At 26.7% G+C, this 20,730-nt stretch overlaps 1 protein-coding gene across 3 annotated transcripts in view; it reads right to left on the bottom strand.

The window, feature by feature from the left end:
- LOC129968895 (kinesin-like protein KIF13A) overlaps positions 1-18,735 on the bottom strand; it is a 151,301-nt gene extending 132,566 nt beyond the window's left edge. For 2 of the 3 annotated variants that reach the window (XM_056083238.1, XM_056083247.1), the window contains exon 1: positions 18,466-18,734. In XM_056083238.1, coding sequence (XP_055939213.1) covers positions 18,466-18,520 — 55 coding nt within the window. In that variant the 5' untranslated portion in view covers positions 18,521-18,734. Of the gene's footprint in view, positions 1-18,465 lie in introns of all 3 variants that reach the window. The other variant, XM_056083230.1, reaches the window with a different exon arrangement.
- Positions 18,736-20,730: the final 1,995 nt, after the last annotated feature.

The raw sequence follows: 20,730 nt of genomic DNA, 5'->3' as shown, positions 1-20,730 counted from the left end.
CTCAGTATTTTAAAAAAAAAAAAAAAAAAAAAAAAGAGTGAAACACATGTAATCCGTAAACATTACTATTTTTAAAAAAATCATCCAAACATGATCAATTATTAAGAGATATAAATACAACACTATCTCAAAGCTATTCCATAATAAATACTTTCATATTCAATATATTAACTTAAAATCAATGATGTGAAGTATGCTACATTATAACTAACTAAGCAAGTTAAATCAGCATCCTTCAATTGGACGCACTTACGTAAGAAGGAATAAAATTCTAAATAAACATTTTATGATATCAGTTTCTTCGCAAAACATCAGAGAGAACATTCTGATACTGCATTTTTTCCCGTCCTTCCGAAATGGATTTAATTTTGCATGCCAAACTATATACAGTTAGGAAAGGGTGCAACATTGAACAGCAAATCAACAAATTAATATTTAGCACCAACTGCATAAATACATATAAATAAATAAAAGAAATTTATTATTCAAAGAAAAAAAAATTTAAACAAATAAAGCTAACTACAACAGAAACATGCTTCTACTACAAAATGTGAATTTTTTAAAATTCTGAGGCTATTATCCCGCAAAAGAAAAAATAAGGAATTTTCAAGGAAATCAACGAAATGACTGATATCATCTTCTATCAGTTTCGAAGTAACAAAAATAAATTATGCAAGCGGTCGTCTATAGAATTGTTCAATCAAACTTTCGACATCAAATTGGATGCTGTCCAAATGTAAACAGGTAAGATGAAAAGTAAAAACACTTCCTCAAACCGATTTTAAGGAAATGGGTTGCGATTCGAAGTAATTTGCCGAATCTTCTAATAAGTAAATATTATTGTGAAAAAAAAAAAAAACAGTTACGGTTACGGTATTTTGAGACCTAATATTACTAAAGTAAAAACGGGGAGAGGTGAATACACAATAATATTTGTAAATATATTTATAGACGTTCTAAAGATGTTTGTTAATTTTTCTCCTTACTATGCTTGTCTTAGCAATCTCCTCTTGAATAGAAGAATTAACACCCTAAACCTATAAAAATGCTTCAAGGAAAAATGTATATCACTTCTTTCATAGCAGAAGAAAACAAAAGAAAATGAAGGCTTAAAATTGCACGGAGAAGGACAATCTAATACGATTATTTTTTTAAGCGTTTCTTCAGAACGAAGGGAGTGACAGATTTATTATTATTCCATTTCCGTATCTGAAAAGTTTAGGCTTCATGGGAAGCATGCATATTGCACCCATGACTTTGATTATATTATACGATTATTATGTAAACTCCTTTTAATTAAATCATTTTTTTTTCAGAAAAAAAGAGAGAGAAAAAAGAAATGACTACTCCTTAGTTGTTCACTTGCCTTCTGCAAATAGTTTTCAATATAAAACATTTGATAAATTTTTTCAAAAAAAAAATGTTTTTATATATTCTGATACAATTTTATAAAAAGTGTTTAGTATGATTCCTAAAATTATGTGCAATAAATTCTGAAAACAGCGGAGTGCCTATACATACTTTTGTAAAATTTTACAAAACATCCACAGATATATATTTAACCTAGGATTACATTCCAGCAGCTTATATATGTTAAAAAAATGAAAATCTAATTAAATAAATTTTTATTTCTTTATACTGAAAAGAATTATTCAATTAAACATTGCTTGAAACTTTAAATAACTAGAAGGGTTTGTGAATTTAACTCTTAAACTATCAATGAGATATATACATCCAAGAAATAGAATATAAACATCAACAGGATTTCAGCAATTCATTGAATACTGTTCTTATGCATCATGCACCAAATTTTACTTTCCAAAAAATGCTTTGCCTCGTAAAGTACTAGATATAAATTACTGTTCTCTCTCGGAATATCCTATCTCCTCACCCTCTCTCACAATATGATTATGATAAAATATAATTAGCTTCAAAAGAGCCTACCTAACACATTCTTGTTGAAAGAAAAAAAAAGAAGCTCCGATTTAAAAAGGCTTTCAAAATAAAAAAAAATAATAATAATAATAGCCGCCTAAGAATTAAAAAGCATTCACAGAAGTAAAAATTTAAAAATGAACCAAATCAATCAGCAACGAGAACAAATTAAGTTTTCATGCATAATGATACGTTAACTTGCTGTAAAGATACATTCTTTTCTTTTCTTTTTATTTTAGCTCGTAATTCGTAATAGGAAACACCAAATTATATACACATATATATATATATATATATATATATATATATATATATATATATATATATATATATATATATATATTTGAATACACAGGCTAATAGTATATCCATCTGGAATAAAGCTTTAAAAATTAATTTTATGACTTACAATGAAAAATATTGACTTGAAACAAGCGAAACCTGAAGTATGTTTAATTTTTTAATGAAAGAAATAAGCAAATAATTTTAAAGGCACTGTTAAATAAGGTTGAAAGAAGAAGATAAAAAAAGGAGCTATTTTTTTACATTAATTCAGCAGTAGGCACAACACCGAAGTAAAGAAGCTATATAAAATCAAAACATAATTCAAAGACCACCATAAAAGTCACCGCTAAATGGCCAGCTCCGCACCGAATCGGTAAATGAAGGTCAGTTTTATGTGAATGGCAATTTAGTTGGATGTCCTGACGTTCGATTTAACAGCACCTTTTCTAGAATAGATGACTCTTTAGAAAAAGAGAGAGAAAATTGGTAACAAAAATTATTATTCCTTACATTAAAAGCACTGACTTCTTTCACTGATATATTTCTAAGAAGCAAACAGTTTTTTAATACTTGACTGGCGAGTTATGCATTAATAATCGTATGAGTAGAAGTATACATATATCTAAAGAATGAAACAAAATTTATTGGTTTAGAGTTTGCCACAACCAGACAATTGAAATGTAAAGTACTTTTCTTTCTGTGATTAAAATTCAACTTTCTAAAGGTGTTTTAAAAAATTACCGGCACTTTTAAACAGACATAGTTTAATTAAAATTCTGGAACTCACTCCGTGATAATGGAAAAATTCGTCAAAATAAATCGTTCTTCTAATCCACAACCACTACTTAATTTTATCATTATTTTATAACGCAACCAAATAAAAAAAAATGGTTCAATTCATAAAAAGATGTAGGAAGTCCGACAGATAAGAGAATTATCAGTTTTCACTTTTATGATTCAGATACACTTACTTGAAACAGTAGCAAAAAGTTCTAAAAAACAATCAAATACTAAAAAGAAGCATATGTCTGTATGCGAATGAATGGCATCTTGAAACATGATCGATGATACATGGGAAACTAGATCACAGGTCTAAAGGCAGTAGTTATTTTTCAATACATAATTTTATAAAAGAAAGATTTCCTTCGCTTTTCGACATTTACTAAGAATAATTTTTCTTTGCATATTTTAGAATCGGTGAATAAAAACATTTCACAACATTGTTTATTTAAAACAACTAAATTATAATAAGCGAAGCAATAAATTGAATATAATTTTTAAAAAAAGGTTTTTTACTGTTAATTTTTTGCATTATACATATAAATCAACATTCTGGAGTATATATATATATATATATATTTTTAAATAAATGGTTTCAATAACACTGCACCCAATTAAAAAACAAACACAGACTGAATTTTCAATCCTGAAATAACAAAGGGAATGCTATGAATGGAAGGCGATAATATTGTTGCGAACTCCTGCATTCACTTTAGATAAGAATATAAAGTATGGCATTCGAAACGTATCTTCTATTAACAACACAATGCAGCCAGACTGAACTAATATCAGGAACGATTTCCACCATTTTAATAACAGTATTAGCCGAATAATGAAACTACTAGAGATTTTTTCATTCAATTACAGTACAAATATTTATCGTTTTTATAACAAAATTTTATTTTTATTACTATGTAAATGAGCATTGACCTCCCAAGGTACAAAGCAGCTTTATTTTTTTTTAATTTAATAGAGCTTTTGAGTTTGTAGATTCATATATATTTACCTGAACTAAACTAACATAACACAAGGATATGAAATTGGAATCTTATTTTTTTTATATGAACAGTTTTATGAATTATTCGAAAACAAATTATAGCATAATTATCCATCTTTAATATCTTTTATGATCAGTAGAAATTAATTAATAATAAAATACTAGGCAAATTTATGAATATTCTAAACTAATTATTATTATCAAAATGATTTCAGACTGTACTGATAAATATCAAAATGATTTCAGACTATACTGATAAAATCAAAAAATATCATTTTTTTTATATTTTTTCATCAATTACTAGTAATTTTATATCTTTAATTCCAAGTATTTTTATAATATGATGTAAAAAAGAAACACTACTAACACTTACGATAAGAAGTAATTAGATTCCACAAATTAGATCAAAGAGAACCTAAGTAATTAATAATTTTGCAACTAAGTACAAAAAAAGAATTTTAATTCTGAATTTGAACAAAAAGACTACTTTCAAATTTTTATTAAATAAGTAACTTCTAAAACTAAACATTTTGATATGTGAAAGTAATTATTACGTGCATAGATAATTTCATGTATATGGTGTTACACAAATGAAATTTTAGTAAACAACTGTATCATACGTCGCTTGCAGCGTCAATAAAAGCTATGGTTAAATCAAATTAAAAAATTGTAAGCAATGAAAATCTAACCAAAAAAATATAACAAAGCATTTTACAAATTAATATTTCGTTCAAAACAACTAATGGATTCCAATGAATGATTTATTTCATTTATCGGTTGAATGCACTGTTAAAATCAACTTTAAAAAAAAGAAGAAATATTTCATTATTTGTAAAGATATGTTTACCTCTAACTCATTTGCTGTCGTACATTGCACCAGGCATCGTTATGTATTTCTAATTGAATGTTCGATGCGAAAATTATCATACACAAAAAAAGCCCTAAATTTCAATAAATTAATTCATTAATTGCAATCATTGCGTTAAACACAAAAAGAACATTTAAAATTTCATAGAGAGAATTAAGACTTTAGTGTTAACTCTAATAATGGGTTATTGCTTCATAAAATAACATTCAAAATCAAAAATAAATATTATTTATTTAACAAGAATGGCAATAATAATCATGCAGTTTTGATGTTTCATTGTGCGTCGGTCAAATAAAAACTGAAGGAAGTCAACTGACCTACCATACGTAAACAGCTGTTCACCTCAAAGCGGTTTAATATCGCAAGAACTTGAATGCTCGCGCGACCAACGAGTTCAAGGTCTTTCTATGAAATAATACAATTATAAGGATCAAGTTCTCTAACCTCAAAAGTCTGAAATAAAAGCAAAAATAAAACCCATTTTCTAAAGAATTTTTAGCAAGGAACCTAATCCAAAACCAGAGAAAATCGGAAATAATTTTGGTTTCGTTGTTGCATAATTTTGATTCGTAAATCTTTGCACTTTCAAGTTTGCAAACATTTATAGTGGAAATATTATTAAACCAATAAGTACTTCATCATCTAGTATAAACAAATAAAATTTTCATTTCAACAAAATTGTCAAAATTAATAACAACAAAAAATCCGCAACACAGCTACCCTTTTCCGCTTTTAACACAATTTAAGAATCCCATTTATTTTCGAGTTCACGGTAGTTTTAAAAAATATAACTTTAAAATTCCGAAAGTGGTTAATACCGCTTTTTTCAGAGGAAGTTTATTATATTCTATTTTTAATATCTATTTAATCGTAATATTGATTGTTCTGCAATTTTGGAAATAAAATTAACGAAAACTTGCTAACATTCTACATTTCATTATTATTGTTAATTAACATTAAATTAGCTTAAAATCCTTCAATTATAATTAATGTTTAACACAAAATTTGTGGTAAAATCCAATGTATTTTTTAAGGCAGTTTTCAGAAAAAATGTACACAAAAGTTGTTTTAAATCTTGATTTTTAAATCTGAGGTGCCTATTCAGGCTTGATAATCAATTGTTTTAAAACATTAACTTTAAAGAAAACCTTTAAGTATCTCACACAATGCTATTATAATAATTCTTCAAATAAAAATCCATTACATTATTATGACAGTTAAATAAATAAAAAAAATGTACTGAAATTATATATAGATTTCAATTTTCTAAAATGAGGGTTAACGTTAATCCAATAAACATTGTCAAAAAAATTTCACACAAATATAACTTACATTATTCTTAAAGAAAATAAAATAGGAACAAAAAATAACTTCTACATGTATTTCTAGAATTGTGATAAATTATATCTGGATTCTCCCGTTAAAATTCTATGCGGGCACTCACATATTCAAATGAAGATGGATGCCCAATAACTAGACCAGAGATGGATCGAATGATGACAGAAAAATTGAGTTCCACTTCCATCCATCACCATTACGCATTGGTAATTGAAGCGATCAAAGAAAGGAGAATGAAACCAAAATTTTACAGTTTTATCACAAAATCAGCTCAGAAAATTCTAAGAAAATGTTCGTAATATTTTTACAAGCCAGAAGTATATGCCAAGACAAAATAATTTTATTATTAGATGAGAAGAATAAGTAAAAGATATTGTTCTTTAAATACAATTAATTTATTTTTTGTGTTAAATGACAGAAATAGTTCTCTTCCGACAAAAAATTCATACATTTTTATCCCCAGCTTGAAAAAAGAAAAAAATTTTACATTACGATTCATGGAGTTTCTAATATTTTCAAGAGATTAAATTTTAATTCTATAACACCAATAAAGAACTATTATAGAAAGCAACTATTTGGCTCAGATACTTAATGATTTCTTTCTTTTTTTTTTAATGTCATTGGAATCTTTAGCAAAACAAGGCTAAGCCCTAATGCCAAGAAATCAAAATTAATATACATCTAAATTCTCCAATGATCAAAGAAGAATTTGCAGATGGCACTTAGGAGAAAAATTTCGATAGACAATATTAATTTTGATTAAGATAATGCTTGTTCAATAGACTTGTTGAATGAGTTAAAAATTTCAAAGAAAATATAGTCAATGTCCTTATGTTGGTTGTAGATGGGTCAATAAGTATTGTCATAGGTCCACATTTGTTTAATAAGAATACAGTAATTAACAATCCAGGTAACTATACTTGTAATTACATTCCTTTTGGTTTTAAACCACAGAGTAAGGAATAAAAAGCGAGAAATATCCTCTAGAGTTTATTAGTACTTGCTATTTTATAAGTTTGTTACATATTTTGAAGCGAGATTTTCTAGTAATATGATAATATCTTCAAATGCAATCCTTTCAAAGTGCGGGTTCACACTGTGGTCGTTTTTGTGACAGAATCTGCCATTTCTTTCCAATAAATACTGAACGTCTTGGGGATCAAACTAACATGATCTGTTGGTTAATTTTTGCTCTAATTAAGTTTTTAAAACTATGCTATGGCTAATTCTGGGTGATTTAAAACTTTCCAAGCATCGAAGAACTGAGAAACTTTCCAATCAATAACAGTAAGTTTCTTCCAGGAATTGAGAAGTTATCCAGAGGCTTGAGGGATCGCCTGATGGCATTTATCTCGATGAATTGCTAAAGACTCTGTTGTAAAGATTGAATTAATGGAAAGAATTTGATAAAAAGAAAAATTGTAACGATAAAACATTTATTTATAATAATTATGCATTTTAATATCAACTGCTACTAAAACAAAATATCAGCAATTACAAAATTTAAACAATTCACAAGCAAATAATTTTCACCGAGTAAGATGCAATGTGAGCGTTAGAAATGCCAACGCAAATATAAAGAATTATATATCTTAAAAATGTTTTACATATTTTTAAATAAAATATTATTCAATAAACTCAAACTGAAAGACGGTGAAAAAAATTTATTGTATGCTAATTTGACGCATTACATTTTTAAAGTTACGAAAATCTGGAGTAAAAAAATTATGTCAAACAGTTAAAGAAGTTGCAAACAATTTTAAAAGACAACTTTCCAAACACGTATAAAAAGATAATACGCAATAAGTTCTTTTGAAATTCAACTAAAAAAAAGTTGCAAAAACAAAAGAAAACGTATAATTCTCCAAAGAAAACAAGTTTCACTATAACAAAAACACGCCAGTGACAGGTACAACTTAGCAGTAAACAAAGCTTGAAATTTTTTGACATTCTTATAAAATGTGTTTAAACTAAGTTTAAAAAATTGATTAAAAAAATTGACCATTTAGAAATGAAAACTATACCATTAAAAGACTTATTTTTAAATTTTAAGGTGATATAAAAAAATTGTGCATTGATTTGTTCAAATGTTATGGCCAAAAAAGTAAAATCCTTTAGCTTCAATTTCATCCTCATTCAAAGGGACGGATAAAATTTTAATTAAGCAATTTATGATTCTAAGTACTGAGCAGGATGGGTACCAAATTTCGTTGGAGTTTATCAGGGTGGAATTTGTATAAGGATCAAACAAAGAAACATATTTACAATTATATATATATATATATATATATATATATATATATATATATATATATATATATATACAGAGAGGGGGGAGAGAGATTGGCTGTTTCTACAAAATAATCAACAAATTTATTAATATTTTAATCACGCAATCCAAGTAGATTTGAAATACTTATTAATTCTTTCCAAGAGGTTTATTATCAGAGTAATTTATAAACGTATATAATTTTCGTTTTTAATATCTGTTAATACGTCAGATATCGCAATCAAAAGGCAATCTTATTTTTAAAAAAAATATTTACTAAACGAAAAATAATTGAGCTGGGAAAGTACATAAGCGAATTAATTTATTTAAATAGGTAAATGAATTAAAGGGTTTTCTATATTTCGTACTCGATTTTCAATAGAGCGCAACTGACTTCTTCATAAAAAGTTCTAATTTTAGGCATAATGATGCATCAATTGTTTTCTCATTTAAACACGAGACATTTACTAAGATGGATTGACAATGAACAATAGATGTTTCTTTGAGGATAGATATTGGCATGAAAAAAAAACATTTTAATGTTATTTTATTTAATATAATAATGAAAAATAATAAAAATAAATTAGAACACAACTTCCACAAATAAAAATAATTAGATTGGAAGAAAAAAGTTAATTAATAACTTCTTCATATTAAGGTATTCAGGCATATTTCTGAATTAGATTTGGAACAAAGAAATATCTTATTTTTTTTTCTGAAAAATTTTATGGTAAGATAATTATGGCATCAATACTTTGTATTACACCTACGTATAAGTTTAAATATACCGCCTGGTACATTCGTAAATTATAAATAACTCAATGGTCCTGAAAATGATGTAATAATGAAGTGATGGCCCTACCCTCTCAAAATCATCACGTAAACACTTCAATTTTGGTTTTTCTTAAAGATCACTTTGTGATCTAAAATCTACCCTAAAGCCTCGTAAAGCAACTTTCAAAAACAGTAAATGATTCTATGGCAAGAAGCAGGTGGTATTCGATTGGCATGTCGCACTGGCAGACGTAAAAATGAGTCTCAGCACCTATTAACAATCATGAACGTCATGCTGCTTTAGTGCAAACACTTCTGCAATCGATACGATGCCGGGGAGTGAATCAATTTCGTCAGAAGTGAGTAATGCTCACTGAACCATTGAAGTATTATAACAGCAGGAAAAAAAATCGATATTGATATTGACAACGTCTGAACTTATCTTAATGCTAATGAAAATATCAAGCATAGATGATCACAAAATGCAGAGTCTGCTTGATGCGCTATATAGTCAAATATGGCTCTTGTGCCAATAAAAACTACAAACTAAATTCATTGCAACATTACATTTGGAATTATTCATCTCGAAGTTGCAATTTAAATCATTATTAACTGATTTCATCGTCTTTGGCATATATAAATAGAATAATATGATCTTGTTCAGCCTTTAAATATATTTAGGTGTAACCATTATAAATTAGTTGACACAAAGCAGTTACACTTCCTGCTCGATCCCATCACCAACTCCCGAGAATCATATTGTGACTCTTTCTTTTATTTAAACTTAAATTCTGAAATTTTAGCACAAACTTTTCGCTACGAGAATCTATTCTAACTCATTAATTAGAAAAAATAGTGCCCATCTAGATGGTTCAGAAATATATATTTCAAGAAGTTTTTTTTAAAATTAAGCTTCTGGAATGCGGATGTATAGATAAGAAAAACACACATAGAACTGTACATTTTTCATACTTTAATTATTTAAATTTTATTAATAGTTTTTGACAATTAAAAATAGACAGAAGTCTTTTAGATACATTTTCAATCGGTCGATATATGATACTTTCTAACTTTTCAGTTTTTATAACAAATATTGCTTGACAAATAAAAATTTGATGTAAAAAAAAAATGACCACACAGTCACGCATTGAATAAATTTCTGTAAAACTGCTATATTTTAGATCAAGTTCGGCTTTATTGTTAACTTCACACATGAAGATGCATAACTTAGGATGCATAATTTTCTGTTAATATTTAAAAGGAATTTTAGAAGCAATACGGGATCATATTATTTTACCATATGATAACGCAATTCATTTCAGATGTCTTTGAAAACCAAGAATGTAATTCGATTTAGTCAGCAGAGAGAGCAACAAAATAATTTTTAGATGTATAACCCAAAATACTTAAAAAATAAATACAACAGCGTAGAACAAAACCATCAACGAACCAAAAGAACCAGAATATTTCAAAGAGTGCAAGAGCTACGTGCACATATTTGGTTCGCCGTTCGGTACCAAAATGTGTTTTTCTGTATATGAGTATTATATAGGAACATGTGGTTATTTAATTAATTACTTAAGACGTACAAAAGTTAAAATTTTAATATAAACTTCAATAAACAACTTCCCGTGCATGTGTGCGTGTGTTTCGGTTAAGGTTTTTTTTTAGCAACCTGTCTTTATTTACAAAAATTACATGTATATTATAAATGGGAATAACCAAGAAACCGAAGCACATTCTTAATTGAAGGGTAACAAGAGTGATTATTAATTCAAAAATCCAACTTTTATTTCGGCAGAAGCATTTAAAATTTTCTAATATCTTGCTCTGCTCAATTAATATAATCACAGAACACACGCACAAAATCTTAATTCAAAAGAGATTTAAATAATATTCAGCATAAAATAAACAGGATCTATGATTTTAATACATATTTATCATTATCCGTTACAACTGCAAATTTTAATCGTATCAAACTTGAATCAGCTTTCATGACAGTTGCAAATAACAATCAATTTGAATATCATTCGAAAAGTTAGCAAAAGGGAAAATGAAACTGGATATAAATAGGATCGCAGATATCAGATAAATAAATGCTAAAGAAAAAGTTTTGATAATATTTAATCTTTTCATATTTTTCCACCCTGTAAACCGTAACACTAACGTTTCCCCCTCCCCTTTTCTTCTTCTAATAACAATGATATTCTAAAATGTTTCAAAATATTGATCAATGATATCAATGCAAAAAAAAAAAAAAAAAAGGAAACTATTAACTTTTATTATAGAAAGCAAAATGAAAGGATTTAAGTTAACAATTTCAGAATTCATTACTCTTAACAAACTGCAATTTTTTAAAGTTATTTTTCATTTATATAAGTTTAATTATAAAAGAGTTGCATTTTTAAGCAACGTCACTGCTATTTTGGGACTAACCTCATAATTCTGAACTGTGGTCGGACGACAAGGCCGATACCTGAATCGGTAGCACTTCTCCAAACTGTCATATCACACACTAACAAACAGAACAATCGAAATAAGAAGTCAGATTTCGCGTGTACCAAGCCTATATACATGACAATTTTCCTATGTAATCGAGTTTCGAATCCTTTCCCAAAGCCACACCTTACCATCAGGCCTCAGCCAACTTTTTCATCCAAACAAAGTACCATTTTTTGTAAAGAAAATTTCACGCGACAAAAACTAAATAGCATCTTAAAGTGTGAAAAACGAGCAAAGGCGAAAGCCATCAGAAGACAAAATAAAAATATATATATATATATTATTTTAATCCCAATATTTACAATTATAAAACTTAAATTGTAATATATATTCAGATTTCTTTTATTTGTTATCCTTCAAGGGAATAATCTCAAATATGTCTCAGATTATTACAATAAGGTATGGTTTAGAGAAATGGAAGGAAGAAATTCACTCAACAATTCTTCTAAGCGAATTTTCGTGACTGGAATATTATCATGCCAAATGTTCTCCACAATGTAATCGCATGATGCTATACGTAATATGAAAGTTGCAAAATCCGAAATATAATAAATATTGTTTTTAAAAAATATAATAAAAGGAGAAGCATCCAACAAAAAAATATAAATAATCATTTTCAGTTCAGACTCGGATTTTAGGAAACAGAATAAATGGGGAAAAGAGAGGAATCGAAAGGAAGCAAAATCCTTGCACAGCTGCGTAAAACAAAGCATGAAAAATATTTTGATGACAGAAGATAGCAACAAAATGCGATAAAATATAGCTGCTGCTCAAAATGCAAGAAATGGTGCTATGAAATAAATTTTACCAGATATATAGAAATATAAATTTGGGTACGATTCCATTAACTATTTTTTTTATCGGAAACTGCTTACCAATAAGCAAAATGCGTCATTTCATTTCTTTTTCTCAAAGAAAAAAAAAGCAATTACTTAAAATTTTATTTTTAGTTCAGACTATTTATAGTTGTTTTAAACTCTTATTTCACCGCAATTTTAAAATATAAAAAACATGGTGAAATAATGGCACGGGTCCCAGATCATTTGAAAAGTTAAATTTCGGTTTCTTAAAGAAATCCCAAATTTCAATAAATAAAATAAAGCATTACAAAACCATTTTAAAGTAAAACTACTAAAAATTGTTTCCACAACTTTATAATTTTGGCCATCAAAAAAACAGTACATCTATTGTGAACGCTCTTTTAACAAAACAAAAAAAAAGTACATCTAATGGTCAAAGGCTGAATGGAATAGAAGCTATATAGGCTTTATTGCACCAAACACTAGATAACACCTAAAATCGTGTATTCTGTAAGAATGAATCAATTAAACATTGTTTTTTTATGCGAATTCATTTAATTGTGAGAGAAAAATATAAAGATGCAAGACATTAAGTCTACCATCGTATTTCTAGTTATTATTTCATTAAAAAGTACCGGTTTTTTGTTTTGTTTTTTAATATCAGTAATTCCTCAGTATACAAAAAAAAATCTATATTGTTTTTTCATCACTGCACAATATTACGAATATCAAATATAATGGTAAATCAGGAAAAGTGGTTTCCCCGAAACTTTCTCAAATACTTTCAACTAAAAGAGTTGTCCCATCTCTCCTCACATAAAAATCATGGATCCACCAGTAAGTACACGTTATTTTTATTTTCAGAACTCATCTATGATGCTTCTTGATTTGTAGCATATTGGGGAAAAAGTGGGGGGAGTAAACACAAAAATAACTTTTTGTCGATCGATTGCTATCAAAATTTGACATGCTACTAGAATTCTAGTAAAAATATCAAATTTCAGTTATCTAAATTCTTGCGCTTTTGAATTACCATGTTTACATGCATGCAAATGCACATGTAAACCCCTCGATAGATTTCATTTTCACTTTGATAAGCATCAACAATTTAAAAGTTAAATCTATTTATTAAATTTTATCTCTATAGTTTTTTTACGTTTCATAATTATCTTACTCTCTGGTATTCTGACAGCTGGGGCAGACAAATTTCCTGAGAACGGATTTCGCTCAGAATTTAAGAGAATCTAAAAATTTGGGGTAAAAATCCATATAGCTGAAAGCATTTTAAGTGATCGTGTTTACAAACAGACAAATGTTTATTTATTTTGACTCGCGTAAGCTTGAAACATAAAAATCTTGATCGCACATTTTTTTGATGATTATAATACTTTCTCGTTGTATACTTCATATACGAAAAAATAAAAAGGAATCTGTCCTAAAAACAACTATCACAAGGCTGCCAAAAAGAGAGAGAGAGAGAGAACATTCTTAAGATTTTGCTATTTTTATTTCCTAGTCAAGAATGGAGAATCTTAAAAAATGTCATAGCTATTTCTCAATGAGTAATTTCTTTAACATCAAAATACGAAAGTGCACAACTGAATTAAAACTAATATTAAAATGAAATAACTGTATTAATGAAAGATTGATTAACTTTTTTTAATCATTTGCAGCATTATGTTAAAAGCTTTAAAAACTGCTTTAAAAAAAAATTTTTTTAACTAGTTGCTAGATTTTCCTTATGTTGAAACAGATTGGAATTTCGCACTGTCAAAAACTATTTTTTTTTTTTTTTTTTTTTACTTCTTTGGGAAATTTTGGTAATCCTTTCAAAGAGTTTTCATCATGAAATGACAAACTTTCGAAGTCGATGTTTACTTATTACAAAACCATTGGTATAAAAGATAATTTACTCGTACCACGTATTTCCCATTCTTAATTTTCTCCATAAAATATTTTCTATCACAAAAAAAAAAAAAAAAAAAAAAAAAAAACAAGAAGCTACAAACTACAAGTACTTCTACAAAAATGAACATTTAATTTCTAGTAGAAACTTTTAGCATTTGAAAATGAGCTTCAATAAATTCTACAGTTGAAAATACATTGGTAAAAGCTGTTTTATCAAAGTTAAGTATTTAATACAAAAGGATAAAATATCTCAATCAAAAAAAAAATATTATTTAAAAGAAATCTTACCTTATTTTACTATCCATTTGCTATTTTATTAATTACTTTAAAATACTTTTGTGAAGTAATTTGATGCAAATTTTTTAAACATCTAAGTAGTCCTCATCACAAGTGCAACTAAATTTTCTTAATAATTGGAAAAAAATTTATCTAAGGAAAATCAATCAAAACAGATAAAAGAAATTTAAATTTTAAAAACAATACTATTTAAAATCTAAAATAATATTTTTTTTATTTAAATCATTTTTAACAAAAGATTGATAAAGAATTGATAACATAATCAAGTTTTGAATCCATATTGCTGTTATTATAAGATTGTTTGACTACTGCAACAAAATCTTTATTTATTTATTTATTGTAAAAAAAGACATTTGTAAAATTTTTTAAATTACATGATAAAAATATGGTTTAAAAGAAATTTGTTAAAAAAAATAATAATTACAATGTCTATAAAACTAATATTTTAAATTGTATCCTTATTTTTTCCCCCCTAACTTTTCCTGTCTTTTTCTAAAAACATAGATAGCAAGAATGGTACAAAATATACTGAAATATTAACAGTTAAACGTTCATAAATGATTTCTTTAAAGATAAAAATTTAACAAAAATCTTTTTTTTTAGCAAAGAAAATAACAAGATCTTATTTTTATTTAATACATTAATTAAGGACATATGTTTTATTTTCCCCCTTTCTTCTTTATTCTTTACTGACGGTACTTTTTTTTCCCATATGTTTCATTAATTAGTTTACATTCTTCACTCTTTTTCAAACCATGATCACTATATATATTTAAAGTTTTGTACATCACCATAATACAATCAGCATAGCATTACCAATCTGCAATTCACAACATGAAACTCAGACACCATATGTTATATCACCTTATTATCAGAAATCTTATTATTTCTAATTCAAGTTGCATTGACATAGCTTAGAGAATTGACTAAGCATCATTAATCTCTATTTTAATAACTGATAATAAAGCAAATTTTCAATATATGCAGAATTTTAATTTATTTGAATATTCAAAAGTTGAATATCTAAGAAAGAAAAAAGGTATTTAACATATGGAATTTTAAATATCACAAAAACATCTTTGATTTATATAAAATTACAGATATATAATATTTTAATGCCTAACAAGAAAAGAACATAGTTAAATAAGAAAAAAAAATGTGAAAGAACTAATCAAATAACTCAGCATTGCCTTAACTATAAAAATGATACTAACATAGCAATGGTTTGAGGGAAGTTCTTTTTAATTAAATTGTACAAAATGATCACACTAACGTCTTGTGTTTTATCTCGTATAAAAAAAAAACAGGTACAAATGCCATCATTTTATCTTAAAAGTATTCGGCATATATGCAATGAAAATGCTTTAAATTGGATTTTAAATATTAGGATAAATAAAGTAATTAACCAAAGCTTTTTAAGCTTATCTTCTACGAAGAGACACTCTAAATGTACATTAACATATAATAAACTATGTCATTAATTTATACAATTTTCAAATATTTTGATTATTATATAATCATGCATTTTTATAATGTAAAAAATATATTTGGTACATAATTCATTGATAAAGTATTAAAATTGTTTTAATAGTATCCTTCTCATCATGTTTCTGTTATCATAGATGAATAAAAGAAAGATTAAAACTAAAAATAATAATCATGATAGCTAATTGCCTAGAACTTTTTTTATAAAATTTATAATTGAGAATAATTAATGTCAGTAAAAATATTAGCATTTTTAGGAAAAGTCTGCAAATATTTAAAAAATAACTTGTGCTCTATTATAAATATGAAAATATTTATCATATTGATAATAGAATACATCTTATTTATAAGTCACTACGCTTATGTATCCATATGTGGATTTCATTAAAAATGCAACACTACAATATCTGAAAAGAAACTAACTAAAATTATATTAATAACTTAAAATGAACAGAAAACAGAGCTCTCATTTTTAATAACAGATAAATATGAATTAAAATAATAGAGGCAAAAGTAAAAGTTTGGTTAGTATATAATTCAAGCCATACAGATGAATAAAAAAAAAAAAAAAAAAAAAGAATATGAATCTTCTTATTTTAGAGAAATGTTCTCATTATATTTTTTTCATATACAATATGCTAAAATTTAATTATAAAGAAATCATATTCCATTAGTGAAAGCAAATTAAATCAATAAAAAGTTATGACTTAAGCTTAATTATTTATTTCATCATATATTATTTATTTTCTATCATATTAATCAGATAGTTTTATTTCAGAGTTTAGTAATTAAAACTAGGTCATAATTGTTGATTTAAACAATTTTAAAGCCATGTTGCTCAAAATTTGTATAAAACATTTAAGAAATACTGCAAGTTATTAAAAGATAATTTGAAGACATGGAAAGCATTTTAATTCTGCCCTATATTGAAAAAAATATTTAAGCCAATGATTCTAAAATTACTTTAGTTGAATCTCCAAAGATCAAAAACCAAATTACTCCATACATTATGCAAAAAAAAAAAAAAAAACAATTAATTAATTTTAAGAGGAAGAAACATACTCCTGAATAAATTCAGATATAACCTATTTTTATTCCATTAGCACATATTACAAAAATTGTTTCTCAAATTATAGTTACATAAAAATTAAACTTAATAATACATCCTGCTTGCTAATTCTTATAAATCATTACTAATAACGACAAACAAACAAAGGATTAATGGAATCAAACTCTATTTGAAATTAATATAACCCATTTATTTATAAAATCATTTATGCTATAAATTATTATAAAATTATAAAATCATTTATACTATAAATAGTTATTTTTATTTCAAAATCAATCTAATAGCTTTTCATACAGATACTGACTTTAAATGAAATAAATTTACAAAAATCCTATTAAGAATAAAATTAACAGCTGACAGAAATTTGTAGAAATAAAATTTAAATTATAAATAATTTAAAATTGTATATTTAACATGCATGAATTTAATATTACCCATTGAGTTTAGTATAATTTATTTAATACTGATACTATTAAAAATTTAATTCGAATCAAGGTATTTACCTATTCAATCACCTTCAAAATTATATGCAGAACTGCATTGATTCAATTGAAATAATTATAAAACAATTTATGTTTAAATTTTACAATTTAATTATGTTCGATTATAATCTTGAATTTTAAAGTAAATTAGAATGTGGATATTGAATAGTCTTCCAGATTTTTAATCTGTGAAACTTTAACTTACAATCGGTTACTCGAGACAATAACTGTAACCTATACTAAGGATTGATAAATTAAAATGTAAATAAATCAATAAGTTAATCGCATGATTCCACACAAATGTTTCTACAAATTGAAAAACTTAAAACATGCCGCAATGTAATTATTTCTACACTTCGATTACGGATAAACGCCCTTTTTCATAATAATTATTCATCAACTAAATAAGATGTAGAAAATTAAAAAATCTATGATCATAATTTAAAATGTAATATTCTGAAAAATTTACGGAATGAAAAATATTATTTTAAAGGAGAAAAGTGCTAATAGTTTTTACACAGAATTATATTCTCCTCAATACACATTATGATTTTAACATTAAGTGATACAGGTTTTCTAACCAATCATTCAGTTCACCAAATATGAATTTTATAAAAATTTTAAAATAAAGATTTTATATTCCATATGACGAGTAAAATTCCAAAGGCTGACTCACCTCTTCTATTAAACGGCCGTACTCGGATCGCAACTTTGATTTTATCACTGGCCATAGCTACAATCCTTTGGGAAAGGACTTCACTAAAATTGAAGTAACATCAAAGAGCAAGAGTGCGATATAAAAAAAGAAGTGTTCCACTAATAAATCCTACTGTGCCACGATAAAGTGAAATTCACATCGTCAAGTAACAAACATTTGTAACGACAGCAACATAATTCTGTACGCAGCGACTTTTTCATAGTCCGTAATGTATTGAATGGCATTGACAGCAGGTTCTCGATTCAGCCTGCTGCAGCAGGGTTGCTATAGAAACAGAAACCTGATCTGGCGCCAAGATGATTTGGCGCTGTCGCTACCGGAGCGGAAAGAATTGAATCCCGAACAAGTAATTTGAATTCTAACCTGTTTTCTGTGATCTTGTGAAAATGAATCAGAATTGTGTTTGTACAGTTGTTGCTCGGTTATTACTCATGCAAATGTGTCTCTATTTCAATAAACAAGAAAAATGCTTGAAAAAATAAAATCAGTTTCTGTAATTTGAGTTCTGTTTCCCTTGAGTTTATAAAGTCAACTAAATAAGATAAAGTGAAACTCAATATCGAAAACAAAAAATAGCATCATAAAAGATATTGCCATATGACACCATTGCACTATATTGATATTAATAATAGCACTTTTTTTTTGACGCTACTCCGATTTAGGCAAACTTGAAATTGCGCTTTTAATCTTCCACTTCGACTATTTTTGATTTAAAATGCGATACAAATTCAGAAAAAGAAAAGAAAAAAAAACGAAATCTGTTTTTATAAAAGGAAATATGCGTGTATGAGTGTGCGCTCTCTGTCCACGAAATTGGTTATTTCTAGAAAAGGGCTAGGGTGAAAAAAAAATCTTTAACGATTTAAAATACTTTTTCAAAGACAAAAATAAAAGAATTCAAAATAAAGGTTAAAAATATTTCATAAAAAAAAATCTATTTATTCAAATATGCTTATTTCATATTGAACAACATTCATCAGACAGGGCGTATAAATGTTAGGACTATCTGAAATACGTAGCATCATAATCAGAAAATAGTTACCATTTATTGTTTTTTAAAGCTATGAATCACAAAGGAATCACTACCTTCCGGCCATTTTTCTTTCTACTGTATGGATTTCAAATATTTTTCTTTGCACCTACGATGGAGAATGAATTCAGCATGGTCATCATCTAAACGTGTGAAGGAAGTGTCATAGAATGTTGTTTGTAGTTACTAGACCCAGAAAGACTGACCGTCTGTAGAGGACGATTGTTTCACTGTAGCATCCCCAAGCATTTACATCTATTTAACCCCTTTACATTCCTGGAATTTGTGTTATATCTTCGCCAGAAAAATACGAGTTTGGCTACCAGAAAAGTGAGCGTTTGGGCCTTATTGGTTTCTCTCAAATAATGAAATCCAAATGCATTGCTCTTTCTGCATGCCCAAATAATTGGCTTAAAATCTATGAAATTTAGATTATAGGTAGTCATACTGTGATTTAATGCATCTCTAATTACAAGAATTAAAATAGAAAATTATTTATTTAATATTTTTATGACAGACAAACAGAACACGAATCTTCTATTTCATATTGCAAATTTGGAAAATTAGACATCAACTTAAGCGTTTTTCATCGCTTCCACCTAACATATAAGTTTGAAATGCAAAAAAAAAAAAAGTAAAAATGAAGGGGAAAAACATGCTTAAAGATTGCATTATTTAAATAATTTCTCGAAAAAATTGGGTGAAAATGAAAAACGAAAAGAAACATTAGATAATGTGAGCGTTAAAAAAAAGATTCAAAGGTACATAAATTATAACACTTCAATATAAAAAAAAAATTTAAAAAAACAGTGGTTGCTTAAAAAATCAAAAAAGAAAATTTTAAGGTTGCAGCAAGATAAATTAACATGTATTTTGTTCCAAATTTTAATCTTTTCTATTCATAATTCTATCACAAAAACATAAAAAGTTCCAAATATGATTGGAGATAATTATCGTGGTTATCGTGGATAGATATCGTGGCAAGATTGCTTTTTTAAAGAAAAGCAAAAAAAAAAAAAAATGTATATAGGTATGTATATATAAAAATGTGTAAAAACAAACATTTAGGCATGTGTATTTTATAATAAACATACATATTTAGGGGGAAGTCATGTGTTTAATAAAACTAAGTTAAAAATTATTTTGTAGTGGTAGTATATTTTTATAAAGTTGTATGTATGGTATACTATACA

This window comes from Argiope bruennichi, chromosome 1 (assembly GCF_947563725.1).
Source record: "Argiope bruennichi chromosome 1, qqArgBrue1.1, whole genome shotgun sequence".
Classification (NCBI taxonomy): domain Eukaryota; kingdom Metazoa; phylum Arthropoda; class Arachnida; order Araneae; family Araneidae; genus Argiope; species Argiope bruennichi.
Note: the sequence above shows the minus strand (reverse complement) of the source record. Positions and strands in the feature narration are given on the sequence as shown.